This window comes from Actinia tenebrosa, unplaced genomic scaffold (assembly GCF_029948245.1).
Source record: "Actinia tenebrosa isolate PJP-AT-01 unplaced genomic scaffold, QUT_ActTen_1.0 PGA_scaffold3__52_contigs__length_22856419, whole genome shotgun sequence".
NCBI lineage: Eukaryota > Metazoa > Cnidaria > Anthozoa > Actiniaria > Actiniidae > Actinia > Actinia tenebrosa.
The window spans coordinates 21,374,438-21,394,588 of NW_028292580.1; the positions used below are offsets into that span (position 1 = coordinate 21,374,438).

The window sequence follows — 20,151 nt, forward strand, 5'->3', positions numbered from 1 at the left end:
AGGATTTTTTTTTCTTATTATGAGTTCAATATTCGGCCGGCCTGGGCAAATGAGAATTCAAAAACATAGGGAGCTAGTGAATTTTAATTTTCGCCTTCCTGACACATTTGGTGTAATAAATAACCGCTTGGTTTTTATTTTTTAACGTGTTAAAATTCATTTGAATCTTGGGTTGGTGTTAATCGATTTTGTCGATGAAATTGCTATGCAAAATTGATGAAAATGAGATAGAGGCCGAATAAATGGATGGGCAAATACTTACATAAGGCGTGAGTTCAAACTAATTTGACCTACAGCGAAAAATCGGGAGATGATCATACAGTACTACACAGAATGCAAACATTTAAGGCATTATTTATTTAACTCGAGGTTAGCTTGTATGGCTTGTATTCATATAATTATGTAAATGATTCAAAGTATTGACCACTTTTGGGATCCCTGTGTACATGTTGGTAGTCAACAAACGAAGCAAAGATGGCGACAGGAGGAGAAGGAAGTTCCCTCTTTCATTCAGTTTTGCATCATAATAGCAAGTCTGTTAATGTTTTTATTACACCTAAGACCTTCTATTGGTGTTCAGAAGGTTCTGAAGAACATCCTTACGGTAAGTTTTTGGGTAGATCTTTTACAAATCCAACATAAGATAGTCAGTACATATAAACAGCGACATATTAAACAAATTCCACATTCAGTTTTGTATTTAAAAAAACGCACTTTCTGTATTAAGATTTCCCCTTAATACGACACTGTCGGCTTTCATCATATAAACCAGATGATATAGCTTCCTATGAATCGATATTATCAATTAACACATTAACCGTATTTGAGATCTTACTGATTATTATAAAACGTATAAAAATGTTTTAACTTTTTACAAACAAAGTGCTAACACGATCGAACATCCTGCAGGATATTTGTCATAAAGCTTATAAAGATTTTCTAATTTCCAGCCTGTGTGGTTGTTCAAAATTTCTTCATAAAAAAAGTGTCTAAAAGTAAGCCAGATTCATAATAAAGTTTTTACTCCAGAATTTTAGTTTAGGCAATAAAAATATTTTATAATCTTAAATTTGAATCAAACTCATATAAACTTAAGCTCATTATTCTAAATAAACTTGAAAGCATATTCAAATTACAAATAAAATTATACATTGAAAAATGAATGAGAAAAAATGGTAAATAAAAATTTAAGAGCTCGTGCAGCAGTGTTTGAATTAAAGTTTAATATTTTTGGTGCTTCTATAAGTGGGTTTTATAATGCCTTGCAGTTTTTCTATTGTTTCACTTTAATAGATGATAAATAGCATGTCAAATGCAGAGTAAAGGACATAAGTGCAACATTGTATTTTTTCATTAGGAGTTCAAAAACAAAATGTTTCAATGTATTGTGTGTGTGGAATATAGTTTATTCAATATTGTATAGAATGGTCTGAACCCAGGAGAATGAATGTTTTATCGAAGTAACAATACTTTGTATTATGATCATCTGGGTGGATGTAGTCCCGAGAAGGACTGTTTGATGGGACTGACATTTTGACAACCTGAGAAGTCATTTTCAGAGTCCAGACTTCAAACTAAAATATTTACAATTTGAATTCACAATCGACTTAAATTTCAGCAAGAATACTTGTTTAAATGTGTTATTTAATATTTGAAAGCTTTTAGTTCTTCCTTCCGAGTATCGAAGTGACTTGTAAAAATTTTACTCGCAAAACCAATTTTTAATTTAAGAGGAATTGAGAATGAAGAGAGGCCTTTGATCTTTTCCTTGTGCATATTGTTTTCCCATTTCAGACCACTTGTCATTCCCTAGAATATCATTTCTTTGCTTAACAGTTGCACATGTACCCTGCTTCCAGATGCGTTTAGTGGCGGGGAGAAGAGCTAAGCACCTCTGGAACCAGGGTATTACACATGAGAAGACACATGAATATGGATACAACTAAAAAAAATCTTATTCTCAAAAAAAAAAAGTTTTAAAATGGGAAAACAGATAAGCCATGCCCAAGGTATATATTTTAAGAGGTTCAGGGAAAGTACAAGTATAATTCTAGATATATCAACCGTGTGATAATTTGTGAGCATGACTGTACATGTGTTGCATGCACAAGCTGGTAATTTTCATCAACATTTTATAAGGAAAAACTCAAGCATCAGCCAATCAGAAACAACTATTGTTCTCCAATATAAAATGGAAGCTAGACTAATTAATTCACATATGCATACATAATATAAGATAAGATATTTTTAGTCTTTATTTATTTTTCATGCACCTTATTCATTTGTCCATTCAATTAGTCATTCATTCATTCATTCCTTTATTCACTCTTTTATACTTTCTTTCGTTTATTGATCCATTTATTCTTATTCTTTTTCATTGTTATATTCATTAATTTCTTTAATCTCTCTTTTATTCATTCATTCATTTATCAATTCTTTTTTTTCCCCATTATAGTATAACATTCATTTCTTTATTCTCTATTTTGTTTATTCATTTATCGATCGGTTCATATTTTTTAAATTTATTCATATACTCAAAAATTTATGTATTTATCTCACTAGGAAATGTTCCACCCAGACACTCAATCCCTCTGACAGAAATATTTGCTGTTTCACCAAACAAACAAGTCACCTCTCAAAATAAGGATGGAGATATCGAGATGTCTATGCTGAAGAGCACGTCATTTATCATTCATGCAATTAAGAGAATGAAACATCATAAATGGAAGACAAAAAGACTGCTCTTTGATTGTCAGTCGAGCTCCGAATGCTATGAATGGATTCAAAGAATACAAGAGTTACTGGATGGTGAGATATTTATTTAACTTATGGTCAAATATGAATATACTTTGATATCATTCTGTCTCAGGGTCAATCTACAATGTTTACATTTGTGGAGGAATTGTTGCATAAAGATAAAACAAACAAAACAAAATATCAGGGGTTTTAAAAAATTGAGTAACAATAAAAATAGTTTGTCTTTGGAATTGTGTGAGTGTTGTTTGTGAGGACAACTGGTGCACAAAAGGAAGAACCTATTTCAATATTCATATTGATCCCAAATGTAAGAACAAATTCTGAGCTCCTCTCGTACAGTTCTTGTTGTAGGTTCAACTCAAAGCTCGACTGATAATAAACCACAGGGTAAAAGTCTCTGAAGTATTTATATTATTTTATTATTTCTTGTAGGTATGCAACGTCCAAGGAGGCTTCTAATTTTTATCAATCCAGTTGGTGGGAAAAAACTTGCTGGGAAAATCTACAAAGAAAAAGTACAACCACTGTTTGATCTTGCAAATATTAAAACTGAAATTATAGGTATGAGTGCATTAAGTCTAACACATGATTATAAATATTACAAAAGTATGTTGCTGGGCCCAGTTGTAGGAAGGGTGAATAGCGCTATCCGATGGATAGATCTTATTCAGAGGATAAATTTATTGGATAACAGCATTGACTTATCCACTGGAATAGGATTTATCCACAGGATAGTGCTTTCCAGGCTTCCTACAACTGGGCCCTGATGTGGTAAAGTCTAGGAGCTATTAAAGTGCTATCGCAAACCTCGGTGCTAGGATTTTTGTGATTTACCACTTAGGGGTCTCAGGTTTTTTTTTTTTTTGGAAATTACCTGCTTTTGGCAAATCTTATGATAAATAAATTAATAGAATTGAATTGCTAGAATTGTTGTCCGCATGGGACTAATATACTATTTGCTTATGCCTCAGTTACTGAGAGAGCTAATCATGCAAAAGACTACCTGGAGTTGGAGTCCCTTGATAAATTAGATGGGTAAGTTGTGAGCTGCCACACTAAAATCCATCAATTAGTCCATCCCTCCATCCCTTTCTCCGTCCCCCCTCCCTCCCTCCATCCATCCCTCCATCCATCCCTCCTTCCCTCCATCCATCCCTCTCTCTGTCCATCCGTCCCTCCCTCCCTCCCTCCCTCCCTCCCTCCATCCATCCATCCTTGATTCCATTTCTTTTTGTATATTAATTCATCTAGTTATTCTTTTTTATCCATCTTATCTATCCTAATCCATTCTTGTTTGTAAATTCCATTTCTAGTTGCATCTCAAAAATACTTTCTGTTTTATTAAGGTGATGTTTTGTGTGTTTCCAGAATCATCACTGTAGGAGGAGATGGGATGTTCCATGAGATACTCAATGGCTTAATAAGAAGAACCCAAACAGACAATAATGTTGACACAACCAAACTAGATTTTGAACCAGTCCAACCATCATTAACAGTTGGTGTTATACCAGCAGGTGAGGGAGTCTTACTGTGAAGTAAGTTGAGATCGCTTGACTCTTGCCAATGTTCTTCACCATTACCCTCACAATCTCATTCATCAAAATCATGATCCAATCATAACGGTCATCTCATCATTACCATCACTATTATTCCCACCATTGACATTGTCATCATCATCATCATAATCATAATCATGATCCATCACCATCATGGTCAATCATCACAATCATCTTGAATTATTATTGTTACCATCACTGTCACTTCCATTGTTGCCATTATCATCATTACCACCATCATACATTACACCATCATGGTCAATCATCACCTTTATTAGTATTATAATCACTGTCACTACCACCATCATCCTTCACTATTATGGTTAATCATTTTCATCACTTTTATTCACCATCTTGATCAGTCATCACCAAGACTGTCACTACCACCACCAAAACCATCATCATCATCATCATCAGCAGCAGCACCATCAGCACCACAACCATCATTATCATCATCATCATCACCATCATTAACACCATCACCACCACAACCATCATCATCACCACCACCACAACCACCATCATCATCACCATCATCATCATCATTATCATCACCACCATCATCATCACCATCATTAGCACCATCACCACCACAACCACCATCATCATCATCACCACCACCACCATCATCATCACCATCATCATCATCACCAGCATCACCATCATCATCACCACTACCATCATCATCACCATCATCAATCATACTTATTTTTATCACCTAAAACCAGCACATTAAATGTATTTTTACATTCTTCCTATTTACACCATATCTTACCTTCCATATCTTACCTTCAATACATTGTCTTTTTGCTCTCTAGGCTCCACAGATGCAATAGCATACTGTACCAATGGTATTAATGACCCAGTAACATCAGCACTTCATATAATCATTGGTGAGTGTGTTTCCCTAAAGGCCGGTTTAGACAATACGATTTTCGCCTACAACTATCGTATACGACACACTTGTGCCATCCTACAACTCGAGTCGTAGAGTGTAAATCAAGCCTACAACTCGCCTATGACAGACGCGAGCATGTTGTATACAATGGTTGTAGGCGAAAATCATACCATCTAAACCGGCCTTAACTCTCCAACAATCCCAACACCCCTTACTCTTGGTCCACAAATTCTTGTCTGCAATCCCCATTCCATTATTCCAGGTCTATAATTTCAAATCTTTAATTCACAATCTTAAAATCATAACTCCTAAATAATTTATTTTGAACCTGAATCAATCTCAACCAATCTCTTTCAGGGACTGCAGAGCTAGGGGGCTGAGTGGCATTAAGCTCCTCTTTCCCCAATAATTTTGCTCCCATTTTTTATGTATTTCCTTATTAATTTCTATTTGGTATACCATTAATTATTCGGAAGAGAGTTCTGAATTATCAAATCCAAAACTCGCTCTGCAGTCCCTGTTTTTGTGGTTCCATTAACCCAATCCATGTTCTCAGATCAACGATCCAAGAATCCATGCATTCCATTCCATATTTCTTTTTCGTTCCTTCATATATATGTTTCTTTTAAACATTTCAGGCGATGTTCACCCTCTGGATGTCTGCTCAGTCAAACACAAGACGGAAGTTCAAAGGTATTCTGTTTCCATGGCAGCGTATGGTTTCTTTGGAGATGTACTGCAGGACAGTGAAAAGCTCCGCTGGATGGGACCAAAGCGTTATGACTACTCTGGGTTCAAAAAGTTCTTCATAAACAAGTAAACAAACTTATTTATTTGGAAAAAAAGACCTTTCTATGTTTTTTTCAACTTTTTACTTGGACTAATTAGCAAAAATTCATCGTTAATGCTGGAAAAAGCACCTCAAAATAAGTAAATTTACCAGGCTTGAGAGTGATATATTGGAAACAGGCGAAGATAAGCCATGCAAATCACAAAATTTTGACGACGATTCCTGTATGTTGGGGGGGGGGGGGGGGGAGGGACAACTTTACGGAGCTAGATCACCCTTTACTGAACTTAGCAAATTTGCTAAATTTGAGGTTCTCTGTCCAATGATGTTGATCGATTTTTGCTAACTTACTTGAGAATAGCGTGCGGAAGGGTCTATTATTTAGGGAATCAAGGGTAGAGTAGTACATGTAGTAGTTACTGCACTTACCATGGAGTCTCGGGTTAGATTCCTTGACACAACATCATATGTGAGTAAAGTTTGTTAGGTCTCTCCTTTTATTCGAGGATTTTTCTCCAGTTTCGCCGTTTTTCCCCTCTCCACTAAGCCTAGCAAGCTAAATTCCTATTTCATATGTCAGTAGCCGTGCCCTGACTTTGATCAGCCCAGAGGTTGTCAGTTAGGTTACGATAAAATGTGAAGGTTTGATAGAGCCATTGCGTTTACCTGTATTTTGACCCATCTCATCTCTTGATATTAAAGTTCTTATATTTGTATCTTTCAAAGGGGCTACGATGGTAGCGTTAGTTTCCTTCAAGATGACAGTCTAGAGGCACATCCCTTAGACAAAAGCCGCTGTAGGACAGGGTAGGTTTATTTTATTTTGACCTTGTTTTAAGGCCTGTTTACTAGCAACTTTGTCGCGCGACTCGAGCGGTGATGATTTAAGTGTTGACTGATTTTTTCGCAACCCCAAGTCGCACATGTAAACGCCCAGCGCGTATTTTGCGACGGCAGATCGCAGCCTAGCCTCCTCAGCAGGCTACCCTTTATGTTCTCCGTTGGGATCCCTGTGCTAAATCCCATGACAGAGAATAACTAGGAACAAGAGGCTAATCGCAGCCATTCGAATTCAAATATCGTTATATAAAAGTTGCGCGACAAAATTGCTAGTGTAATCCACAGGAACGGATAACACAGAAAATTAATTATATTAACTATGTATAGACACTTTTTAAAGCATTTAGACTTTTCTTGTTAAAATTATTCGATTTTAAAACGGCAACCGAAACAGAATCTTCACAATTTCTCTCCTCTCTTCCTACGCGTGCCATTATGGGATGGGCTCGATTGAAAAAAGGAATACAATAATCGAGTGGTGTGAATTAGAAATTGCACTCAAGTAGCGTCCGCAAGCCTGATTTACTTAGGTATTCTTTATTTTCTTTCTAGGTGTTATATATGTAACCCGGTGAATAAGGATCCGTTTCTTCAGGAAACACCTGACGAAACCGATAAACAAACAGAAAGTGACTCATCAAGTAAGGCATCCATGTTTAACTCTATCTTATAACAATTATTGCGCTTTTAAGCGTTTTAGGTCTCTTTTGCATCGTATAGATACCTTAACCTTGGGCGTAATGATTTCTCATTTCAGACCACGTGTCATTCACTAGAGTATCATTTCTTTGTTTAACGGCTGCCAAAGAGAAGACACAGAAATTTGGATACGAAGAATCTTATTCTCAAGAGAATGACACGCGGTCTGCCGGAAATGGCGGGAAACATTACGCCCAAGCTAAACTAGGGTCTAAAAGCTTCGAGTTCTCTGTTGCTCAGGGTTAGCCTCGATTTTATTTTAATATCGATGTGTTCCAGTGAAGGTCCGTGGAATTTCAAGGTGTTTCGTATTGTTGAAGTTGTGCATTCTTTACTTTAGCGTTGATATTTGTGAATATTTAAGCACTGATACGAGGCTAAGCCTGAGTGTATGAGTCTGTAGTCAAGAAACACAGCGGTAATTTGGAACTCGAAAATGCCATTCCAACGTTGAAGAAAAAGACGCCATCTTGGAAACATGTCTCTACAGCCCCAAAATGCACTGCAATTGCAACTCGACCCAGGTTTTTCCTCAACCTCGGAGGGGCTAATAGAGGTATAAATTAATGCAGAATCCCTCTTTGGGACTTTGGGGAGGTTCTATAATGGTACATCTTTTAAACCATGAAATAAAATGAAGGTAAAGAGAAGCTGTTATCATATTCACAACGGACAGAAGCTGTTATGTTGGTGATGTTAAAGCTGATGGAGAAATCGCCCCGAGGACAGAACTATCTCTTGGACTGCTTGGCCGTAATACATTTTTCAGTTCTGTCATTTTTCATTTTTCCTCGTTACATATTAATTATTCTATTTTAGGTCTTCAATGGAAAACAATCGATGGCCGGTTCATCAGTGTCATTGGAGTCAACATGTCATGCGCATGCGCCAAAAGCCCCGAAGGCCTGTCCCCTAGTGCTCACCTTGCCGATGGATATATGGATTTGATCCTGGTCAAACATACATCTAGACTGCAGTACTTGAGGCACATGTTGAGTCTTGCTAACAGATCAAATCATGTAAGCAATTAACATAAATGATAAAAGGGTAAATTTTACACCGTGAAAAGATGAAAAATCTGACGTTTCGGACGCTAGTCCTTCGTCGGAGTAAAAGAGGAATTAACATACTTCATCTAATAAGTTTTTAATTTTGTCAAACAAGATTTCCTATTTACTTTGCAGTTTAATTTTAATTTCGTGGAAGTGTTTCGCGTCAAGGAGTTTCACTTCAAGCCTTCACAATCCGCCGAACCCAACGATGATGAGACGGACGAAGCTGGCATTCCAGCAAGAGATAATGACCAGGAAATCCTAGCAGGTCCCGCCAAAAAATCACGAGGAAATGCTTCAAAAAGCACGTGGAATGTTGATGGTGAACCTGTGGAGGAGCCTGGTGTTCACGTCAGGTGAATTGAGAAATTAAGTACTAATTTGTCGCGAGGAGACTGAGCAGAGCGTTGAAGATCAAAGTTGCTATTGGCAAGCTGTTGGCCTTTCCGAGGTTGAGGAGAAAACTGGGTCGAGTTCGCATTATCGTGCATTGTGGGACTGTTTTAGGGAGCAAAATAGGAGCTTGAAGTATGTCCCCTACGACGGTCCAATGCACTGCAATGTCAACTCGACACAGTTTTTTTCCTTAACCTGGCAGTGAATAAATTACCCAAGAATGGTAATGGTGTCGAAAATTTTTTTTTTTCATTTACCTTTCTCAGTTTTGTGGTCCGTCCTTTGCTAGAACCGAATGTTAAGCTGTCGATACACGCTGCAATATTTTCTCGCGCTGGCAACGCAAATTCACATTTTTGTTGCAGCGAAAAATTGCAACGTCTACCATATCAAAAAGGTAAAAATCAGTAAAAATCAGTATTAAATCCTGATTGGCTAGTCTGAATAGGATTATTGCATTGCGAGTAAACATGGGTGATAGACGCTGCAATTTTAGTTTTCGCTATCTTCGCTATCTATCTATTTTTTATTTTTGCGTTGCGTGACATCGTTGCCGTCAAAGTCACGGGGCATGATACGCGCTGAAATTGTGTCTCGCGCTGGCAATGCAAAAATTGAGATTGCATTGTCAGCGCGAGAAAAAATTGCAGCTTGTATCGACAGATTTAGCTCAATCGGAGACTTGATCGCACAATATTGCAGAGAAATTACTCATTAACCACATATACATTCCTCGCCACTTCTAACTTACCAATTCTATTTACTTTTTCTAGAGTTCACTGTCAGCTGATCAAGATATTCGCACGAGGAATAGAAGAATGTAGTGACACCCCGTCATGCGCACTGTGCTACAGAAGATGACGTCAGCAGAGCGTCATCAGTTCCTAATATATTACCTTATATCTCCTTAATTGACGGAGAAAACCAGAATTTGACATCGTAATTGGACTTTATTTAATTAATTTAACGTTATCGAAAAGAAGATAAAAAAATTGACATATTATTTGTGGTGTTTTGATTTAGTAAAGTATTTTGGTGGGTTGTGTGTGACGTCACAATCGCCATATGGATGACTCTTAAAAGTGAAATTTAATGGCTGCCTATGTTCGAGTTTTTGACGCCAAAATTCCTACAACGGAAGTGATCAGAAAAAAATTAAAACTCTTAAGTAATGAGTTCTGTGCAGACTATATATATAATCGCATGAACTGCCAGCTAGTGAATCATTCTAAAATGCTACATTTATTAAAGAAAGACATTGATTTGCCATATATTTCGTCCTTATTTCCGTGCTATCATAAAGTCGAATAGAAATTCCTACAGAGGGTACCAATGGGGTTAGTAATTCACTGAAATTTGGTCAAAGAAATAGTATTTAACTGACAAATGGGTACCGATTAGTACCCTCTACAAAAACCTTTTATTTCTTTAGTTTCGGCCATGTTGCGGGCAAAAACTACTCACATAGAGCCGCGTACGTACGTGATCGAGTGGGCATATGTAAAATAGAAAGAATTGTGGTCTTTTTTGAAGTAAAATAATTATAAACTACATCCAAGATACCCACATACTCCGCCTCCACTTCATCTATTATTCAACTGGGAAAGCTATAGTCGTTGACTCAACCGACACACCAACCGCCGACATTTCGTGGTCCGCCATATCGTAAAAGAAAATTGAACATTTACGAAATAGAGTGCGCATGTTGTCTTATCAACTGGCAAAGTTTCCCAGAAATATTTGTCATTTACCTCGCATTTTCCCGCGAAAGTCCTAAGTGACTGCCTACTTTTGAACGTTCGATTTGAGCCCACGATGCGAACGCGCACCAAAACCGTTGAATAACCTTTTATCGAATAACTATACACGTTTTGACCCTCAAATATTTCTACGTCAAATCTTTAAAGCTAATTTTTCTAACGGACGAAAATATAACTTTAAAAATGAGCGAGTTTCAAGAAAGTTGCACAAACAGCCTTTTTTGGATGACCAGTACAGACCTCTTGTGAGATAGCGAACATGCTGCATCGTGGTACGTAGCGATTAAAGTTTCGTTTATATCATAATGTCAAACCCTTCCCGGCGAGAAGAGTCTTCGTTTGGCTCCTCTTGTCCGTGGAGGAGCTAAAAGGAGACTCTGCTCGCAGGGTAGTAAAACCCAATGTCAATGCCTTCTATTGGTTGTTATGACGTCACTCTTGACTGGAAAACCCCTCAATAAGCAAAACATTCGTAGTAAGTTCACTTACAGTAATTTTCAAGTCCGTTTTTAAACTAAATCTGAACCATGGAAAAGTCTTCCGTACTTATGACTTTCTTCTCGACAAACCTGTTAATAGTTTATTTAAATGTTGAATTTAATCTTTAAAAACAAGTCTTCTATCTTTTTAATTGCTCTACAGGTCATAAAGACCAGCCACCATGGTGACGAGCGTGGGTCGTCGCCTACACTCAAACCATGATTTATTTGTTCTTCGCATTCCAGATAAACGACAGACACAAATATACTGAAAAGGGATACTTGTAGGAACTATATTCTCTAGAAAACTTTAGCTTTAGAAAAATATTTGACTTCCACAATACCACGCGAGGAGACTCTGTACCAGCAGGGTAGTCAGGGCAACGCCGCAATTTCCTGAGTCGAAAAGATATGTGATAAGATTTTGAAAGTGAAGGGATGTTTTGATATGTCAAAGTGACGATCTGATCGAGTTACGAATATATTTTTATACAGAAAAAACTATTTTGTCTCTGTTCAGACGACAACATGATGAAAAAAAGAAAAAAAAAGAAGAAGAAGAAAATTAGACTGAAGAAAATATCAAAGAAAAATAATTTATTGTTGATGGAATGGTTAATCTTAATTCTACTTGTCTTTCAGAGTCATAAGCCGGTTTCTAGGATATAAAACTACATATGAAGTATGAATAAAATTATAAGAATAAAATACAAAACTAAAATATGAATCAGTCTTTTCATTTTAGGTGTTTGATATAACTCAAATGACCGCTCTTTTCGTGAAAAAATATACGTTATTGTACAAATTCATTCATAAATCATCTATTACGCATATATTTACACAGTACGTATTTCTTTGTTTACCGGCCGACTAAACCAGCTGTAAATTTAAAATTCTAATTAGAGTGCGAACCAAAGCGGAAATTTCTTCGCCTAATCTTTGATAAAAGCACTGAAGGAGAGAGCTTCATGGATGGCGGCCATAAAAACCTTTTCTTAAAGATCTATTCGTGAGTAACGACGAGGTTTTTGACCTTAGTTTTCAGAGATATAGTTCATGAGTTTGAAATATAAGGGTCTTCGAGATCAACCCACGATGTGGCAAAAACTCAAACGAGCTCTTTGTAATTTTGTGCCACGAAAATACGACGACGAGAAGCCAGATAAAGAGACAACTTCTGCTCTTAACATTGTTTGCTTTCTGGTTTTCGGGACGTTGTCTTTTTTCAACCAAGAAATGTTACTGACCGCTGCTGAGGATATATTGAGCGGTAACAAGGTTCCAACGGCTGCGGTTCTTGTCACTTTCGTCACTCCGCTGATGGCCGTCAAGATTTTCTTTCCCTGGTTCATCCAAAAAATTCCATATTGGTTTAAAATCCTGGTGATTATGCTTTTCATGATGTCAGGGATCTTGATCATCGCCTACGCGGATGATATCCGTTTAAAGATGTTTGGGATCGCGCTGAATGCGATGGCTACCGGAGCAAGTGAACTAGTACTGCTGTCACTAACAGCGTTCTATCCACAAATTTGTATCAGTTCCTACGTTGCTGGTACCGGTATATCTTCTCTTGTTGCGCCCTTATACTACACAGGTATGCTTAAACTTGTATTTTATTCATAAACGGAGTATTTTGTGCAACGAAGAATGTTGTTTTGGGGCCGGGTTGGTGAGCACAGCTCAGCTTGTTGTCCAGTGTTTTTGGTCAACTCACTGCTCTTTTGTATCGGGCTGTGCTTGATCTAGTCGTCTTCGACCAAGTCAGTTAAGTAAAACCAATACTGCAAACATTACTACACCTGTGTTTACAAAAATATATAAATGAAAACCTGTTCACATTAATTTTATAGTAGGTTTTAATTTCAATGCTTATTCTTGCGGATTTGATATAATAATAATGTTTTTTGATACGATTGAAAATTATAATGATTCGACAAAATACAGTACAATTTTCCTGTATATCTTTTGTCGATACAATCGCTTATTTCTTAAATTCGATTGACAATGAAATTTCAAACTACTAACAAAAATTTTTAAACCACAAATATAACTATAATAATTATATATAATGAATACAATAATTTTGAAATGTCCAAATTCCTTCGACAAATTTTCGAATTCCACTCACTTGACAAAAAATGTGGAATATATTTAAAACTCTATAAAAAGTATTCTTGAACTTTTTCAGTTCACTAACCAAGTGTGAAGAAAACGTCTGCGTTTTATATGACAGGAAAGGAATGATTTATTTTTACATTTTTGGACTTATTTTTTTTCCCTTCGCCCGGCGTCCATTGGGCGTCGTGTTGCACACGCGCTCGCTCTTTAATTTATACTGATTTGTTCTTTAACTTAAGGTGGTTGTATAGGCTTTGAAAGGCCCATGAATCAATGGGTAATCGAAATGAAATTTGATGACTGATACACTAATATTCAATACGCCAGTCACATCGTCAAAGACCATGAATCTAAGATTTAAAATTTTCTTAGGAACGTATTACGTAATAATGGTAGCATAGCAACGCTAGCGTCAAAAATACTGAAGGCCATTTTTTCCATTTCAAAAAATTCTAGACAGATGAAAACAATCAGATCGAATTTACCATGATGTACATTCCGTTTAGTTTTATTAAACGCATCCTACATGGAAAAGGAGTGAGTATGCGTTCAAAGCCATCAGCGTCGAAATCAAAATTTTGAGTTTGCTGGTCATAGCAAGGGGTTAATCATCTACGGTCTAGGGGCCGACTAACCTCTCCCTTAGGCTTCCGGCCGAGCTTCCTGATCAGTCTGTAATTCTTCGGATAGCGGTTGTCGGGGTCGAAATCTCTGGCGTAGCCGTAAATACTTCGCGCTGCCATACGACGGTTCAGCACTCGATGTCTGGAAGTATGGTCCTTGTTTAATAAAACAAAAAGCAAACATCCTAAAACCATGTTTCCTTAGTAAATTAATTTTAAAATAGATCGATCAGAGCAGTGGCCTGCATGGGTCTTGCAGGTTGGGTCGACAGGGAATGGATATGGAGTATGTCTAACTAACATACAGCCGTCTTGAGAAGTGGTAAAACATTCAAAGGATTTGCAGTACCAAAAACAAAAAAAATTAAAAAATTAAAAATAAAATAAATAAAATAAAAAGTTGAATGATCGATTCATTACCAACCTAGAAATTTTCAGAAACGAAGAAAGAAAAAAATCCATTAATGGGTGAGCAATAGTTATAATGCTACACTTTGCAGATGGGAAAAGGATTTTTAAAGATCTTACAATCTTTCATTCCACCGTTTAGAAGGACCAAATAAAACTAACATTACAAATAGTATTGATGAATTGCGAAAGTTTAATTACGTGAACTAGCACGACCTTGCACGGACATTCACAACACGATGACATCAGTAGTGAGTATAGGCTCTATTAGGAGACAGTAGGCACAAAATTTCACAAGCTGCTATTTCAAATTTTGCGCATGCTCGCTCGGAGGCGCGCCATGATTTGTCCGTGGCTGACGCTGTACAATCTTAAGGAATCTTATCAAAGAGCAAGGGGTGATGACTCAGATATCCCGAGCCAGATACTAGATCTGAAATTCGAAAATTGTGTTTGTGTGTGTGTGTGTGTGTGTGTTTTTGTTTTTGTTTTTTTTTCTTTTGTTTTCTTTTGTTTTGTTTGTTTGTTTGTTGTTGTTGTTGTTTTTTTTGTTTGTTTTCTGTTTTTTTTGCGGATGGCTGGAAAATGGACGGGGGCACCCAGAAAAAACTTATGGAGCGAGGTAGAGAATATCAACAACCAACCTTTTTTCCATGTAATGCTGTATCGAACCCCCCTCTCCCCAGGACAGGGCGGGGAAATTTGCATTCATGTAGTGTCAAATTTAGCACTTTACCGTACACTGAAGCTTTAAGATGCGCCGGCGTCGTATTCCCCGCCCTGTCCTGTTGGTAGGGGAATTTCAATTGGCTAGTGCAAAATGGCGGGTCCAGAGAATCGAACCGCTATCCACACAGTGAATACTACCCTTGCCTCCCTTAATAAAAAACATTAATATAAGGAAAAAAATATCCCCAGGTGTGACGACTTGGAACTGTGTCTCGCCAAGAACAGCCATCTTGATTACAGCCCCATGGTCTATATTGTACTTGATCTTTTATGCCATGCTGGACAAGGAGCCTGTCCATGAAGCTGCTGCATCCCTACAGAACCTAAACACTCGTGTATCCTACGAGAAGATTAAAGAGTCTGACGGCGAGAACAGCGATGAGGATGAGGTCGAACATTTCTCAAAAGATCGCGCCATCAAGAAGAAATCAACGTCTCTAGGATGCAACGAGAAAATGAATGTGTCGTGGAAACTAGTGCCCTTCATCGTTCCTCTGGCCCTTAGCTTCTTCGCCGAATATCTTGTTAACTCGTCTGTGGTGACCACCATTTCATTTCCCAAAAGCGGCATTGCACCCAGAGACCATTACCAGTACTACAGCCTGGCCTACAGAATTGGCAAATTCGTTGGAAGGTCCTATCTCTTCCTCTTTTCTTTTCTGGTCGATGTGTCCTCCCTCCTAAAATGTAGACATACCTGGATCTTCGCTCTGATCAACCTCTTGCAGCTCATGTTGTTCCTGTTCGAGTCATGGTACCACTTCCTTCCTGGCCTTTGGCTGGCCATTGTCTTGTGCTCTACTGTTGGCCTTGTGTCTGGCCTCATCGTCCTTCACTCGCCTCATTCTGTCGCCTCAGTTCTAGCCCCCGAAGAACTAGAGTTCGGGTTTGGTCTTCTAACGGTTGGTAACGCTGTTGGTGGATTCATTGCAGGACTCGTGGGCTTAGCTGTAGAACCGTACTTGAGGAAAGAGTGCGTGTTGCACTTCGCTTCTCAGAAAGAGTTCTGTTTTACAAGGCAAAGGAACGCTACAGGATGGACCTCGAATTTACACTGCTAATCTACAAGCGCCACATAAGTATTACTAGATCAATACTTCAGTTTTGAGTTCTCTTTGCTCAGCCTTAGTCTCGGTTGTGTGTGATAATATTCAGCTATTCAACCAAAACCCGTCACATTTTAATCGACTCGTATTGTTCCGTAGTTCATACATTTTTTTTCTCTGCAATGGACCTTATAATGAAAGAAAAGACCACACTTGTAGACAATCGAGGAGAAGACTGAGCAAAGGCGAACTAGATATTGGAGTATTCTGTTAGGCCCTGGCTAAACGAGGAAACATGTTTCCCTAAATGTTCCCTAAGGTGGCAAAACTGTCAGGAAACATCGGGAAACAATGTTTCCATGCGTCTTGGAAACATAAAATGTTTCTGCCGCACAGCAAAAACATTTTTTGAGTCTTGGAAGCAAAATTTGTTGCACACAGCAATGTTTCGCATTTGGCTAGACTGGGAAACATCGAGGAAACATGCGCCGCGCGGTAAACATGTTTCTGGAAACATGTTTCCTCGTTTAGCCAGAGCCTTAGACTCATAACTGTTCATTTTTAATGGTCTAAAATTAAAACATTCCTTCTACATATAATTTTTATATATAATTTTATTTGAGATTTTAAATAAGAGTTTTATTTCTCAGAGAAAATAATAATAAGTTAAACTAAGTTCATAATTTCATCGGCTCAGCACTCTTGCGAATCTCAATGTTGCCTGAAAGTTTTCAGTCCAAGTCCAAGTGATTGGTTTTTTTTATACTCATATTTTCTTCGTTATTTTGTCATATTTATTTTATAATTGTTTGTGAAATGATTAGATAATATTTGTACAACATATGGAACATTGTTTGCGAGGAAAAGCCACTGTTTTGGTCAGAATATCGATAACATAAGGTATTTTTAAAGAAAATTGGCGATATTGATTCAGCATTCATCGCACATACTTTTCAAGTCGCTCATTTTTTTAAACCAATTTAGGTGGATCTCCAAAGCTGAACTTCGTGGACGGAATTTGCATGATATATCGAAAATAAGCAACAACAAAAAAAATCTAATGGCAAAAAAAAGCTTATTGTGCTAAGATTTCTTATTCGGAATTCATTTCCAAAGCTTCTCAGATCAAAAACGAAAATCTTGGTGTCGAATTCAAAATACATAGTATCCGAGGTAGGCACAAATTTCCGTTTGTTATTAGTATTATTTCTTTCTTTAATTCCATGTAAGATTTCGCTTTTAGGGGACCTCTATTAGAACCAAGACATTGTTATTTTAGTCGACAGCTGTCATGACAATGTGTCTTCACCTTTCCTGTAAAAACACGAAATATTTTATGGAAAAGATAGAAACCATAGGAGATATAAAACTGAGCAGACTTCGAACGAGTCCTGACTCAAACAGCACAAAGGTTTTTCCTAATTAGAAGGTCTGGATCGGAATTTTCTTGACAACTGACAAATGCCATTAAATTTAACTGACAAATAAGCGAAATTTTAACTGACATCTGGACTCGATCCCCATCGAAACCCTCATATTAGAGTTCGAAAAACTAAAGATACTCGGTTTTCGTGCGTACAGAAAAAACCTTCCACTAAACATAGCTTGGGGCATCCGTCTGATTTAGCAATTCTGCTAATGACTAATGAATAGTCTTATTTTGATAGAAAACTTCAGGAGAATTGGAATAAAGGAAAAACAGCATTAATTTTAAATCTCTGGGAAAAAAATAAATTTTCAAAGGCCTGATAGAAGTGCCGACTTAGTGCTCGAACAAAGAAAAACGCCATTATTTACAAACTTTGGCCAAGAGAACGATTTTTGATTTTAATTAAAAATAAAACAAATGAGAATACTTGTTTAAGGGATAGCTAGAAAAATTTTGTTGGGTTTTTACGCCCAAGAATTGCAGGAATACCATCGTATTCCAATCGTGAGTGCGGGCCAGCCATCTCCATTATGGCTGCGGTCACGTGACAAGAAAAACTATAAAGATATATTTAAAACATATTTAAACCTAAGAAAGAAAGAAAATTAAGATGTATACAAATGCTAAACCAGGGTAATGGGGTACAAATAAGAGTATTTAAGAGTAAATGGTAAGCAAAGTATAAGACTGGTAATTAAGGAATTATTCTAAAATTAGATAATTTATTTTTCATAATGCAAAAGATATGTTACATAATATGATGTCGTATTTATGGTTTAACGTACGTATACCAATCGAGTTAATAGGAATTTAATAAGTATATGTAATAGGACTCCATGCTGTTTAATTAAGAAATAATTGGACAAGGAAAATTCCGAGGACTGACAAAATTGGATGAGGCCATAGGCCGAGTCCAATTTGGGAGTCAGAGGAATTTTTCGAGTCTAATTATTTCTTGATTGGGGAGCATGAAATCCCATTACCTATTAGTTATATAGCTGCCTACTTAATCCCATATCAACAATACCCGTCCAATTAAGAAAATAATTGGACAGTTACCTATATGGGATTAATGAGAAGCTGTATAATTATAATGATAATAATAATAATAATGATGATGATGATGATAAACTTTATTTATATAGCATCTATATCAATAATTGCTCTAGGCGCTTTACAATACTAAGAAAATATAATAAGTTAAAATGTATAACAAGACTAGTAGAACCAATTCATTCAATGATGTGGCAGTGTGTAAGTTAAGAGTCGTTCTATAGTCATTTTGAATGACCCCAAGACGTTCGACATGAAAATTTGGATAAAACTAGTTCCCAATGACTCTGTGCCGTGCCACAGGATTGGTTACCTTTCAAAGTGGCTACTCTTGGGGAAAAAGGGACATAAATAATTAATTTGAAGCATGATGAGAATATACCTTTAAATGGACAAAAACGTTTTTTCCCGTCGAAAGGTTTTCAGAAAATTTTATTTTGTCATTAAAGTGGAAATATTAGGAAATAATGTTGTATCATAGCCTAGCCAACTAGGGGGGGAAATAAAGAGATGTAGTTAAAGCATATGTATACTAAATGTTAATTGTCCCGGCAGGACCCGGGGATTGGTATCGTACGCATCATTGTAAATCTCGTTCTGAGCCTGCGTGCCTTGTTGTCAGTAAAAAGTGAGCTGACCATTAGTAACGCAGGCTCGAGGAACGAAGTAAAAAATACAAAGGGTGGAAAATGTAAACCTAAGATTAAAAAAATGAAGGAAATAAAGTAACCAATGGTAATAATAAAAATGTTGATGAATATTTATTATATGTGCATGTCCATTTTCTGTATTTACATTTTTTGTGTTTCGGTGACAATTTTATATTTTGAACTTTTGGATAAAGAATAAGCCTGAAGCGAGATGACGTTTTACCCCTGTCTCTAGACCATAATCCTTTTCACACTGCTTTTGTTCTTTAATTATGACTATTGTTCCTGTACTCTATAAGAGCAGCAGTAAGGGGGACTCGCGGTCACCATTCGGAATCGCCCGGGAATTACCCGTGTTTACGCACTAGCGTTCCCCGCGGGAATTACCCGTGTTCTGTTATATGTTGCGCGAAGATTCCCTTACTGCTGCTGTGTTGGGGATTAAAGGTAGCCGAAACGATGGGCAAGGTCGCAAACGGAGGATAAAATATTCCTTAGATATAGATGGACACCATCAAAAGCATTAGTAACAAGACTGTGCGCCGACTGCGAACTCAGGTGCTGAACCGCTTAGACGCCGACTTTGCCTTCACGACATTTATGGAGGGAGATACAGACGAGACGATGGACGAGGAAAGAGCAGAAAGGATAATTGGCTTGATGCCCAAAGGTAATTACCGCCTGGAGTTGACGTTTATAAAGTATTTAGACGGCGAGTGGATAATAGAAAAGGGGCGTAATCCAATACGGGCGTCTGGCAGGAAGGACCTGTTCGTTTTAAGCAAGGACACGCGTCTTGGGGCGCTGGTGGGCATCGACATGTTGTTCTACGAAGTTGCTTACCCGGTCACCGTGGTTATTTACG

General features: G+C 37.4%; 2 protein-coding genes across 2 annotated transcripts; both read left to right on the forward strand.

Moving 5' to 3' along the window:
* The first annotated feature begins 447 nt into the window (after positions 1–447).
* LOC116288028 (ceramide kinase) lies at positions 448–10,255 on the forward strand. Its single transcript, XM_031694748.2, has 12 exons — positions 448–604; positions 2,563–2,808; positions 3,190–3,318; positions 3,729–3,792; positions 4,126–4,271; positions 5,132–5,206; positions 5,850–6,027; positions 6,728–6,808; positions 7,394–7,482; positions 8,360–8,559; positions 8,725–8,948; positions 9,762–10,255. Exons 1-12 carry the CDS (start codon positions 475–477, stop codon positions 9,847–9,849), a joined length of 1,650 nt encoding a protein of 549 aa, XP_031550608.2. The 5' UTR covers positions 448–474; the 3' UTR covers positions 9,850–10,255.
* A 1,850-nt stretch (positions 10,256–12,105) lies between these two features.
* On the forward strand, positions 12,106–19,384 carry LOC116288016 (uncharacterized). The gene is made up of 2 exons (XM_031694737.2): positions 12,106–12,824; positions 15,298–19,384. The coding sequence occupies exons 1-2, from the start codon at positions 12,284–12,286 to the stop codon at positions 16,167–16,169; spliced, it is 1,413 nt and encodes a 470-aa protein (XP_031550597.1). The 5' UTR covers positions 12,106–12,283; the 3' UTR covers positions 16,170–19,384.
* The last annotated feature ends 767 nt before the right edge of the window (positions 19,385–20,151 follow it).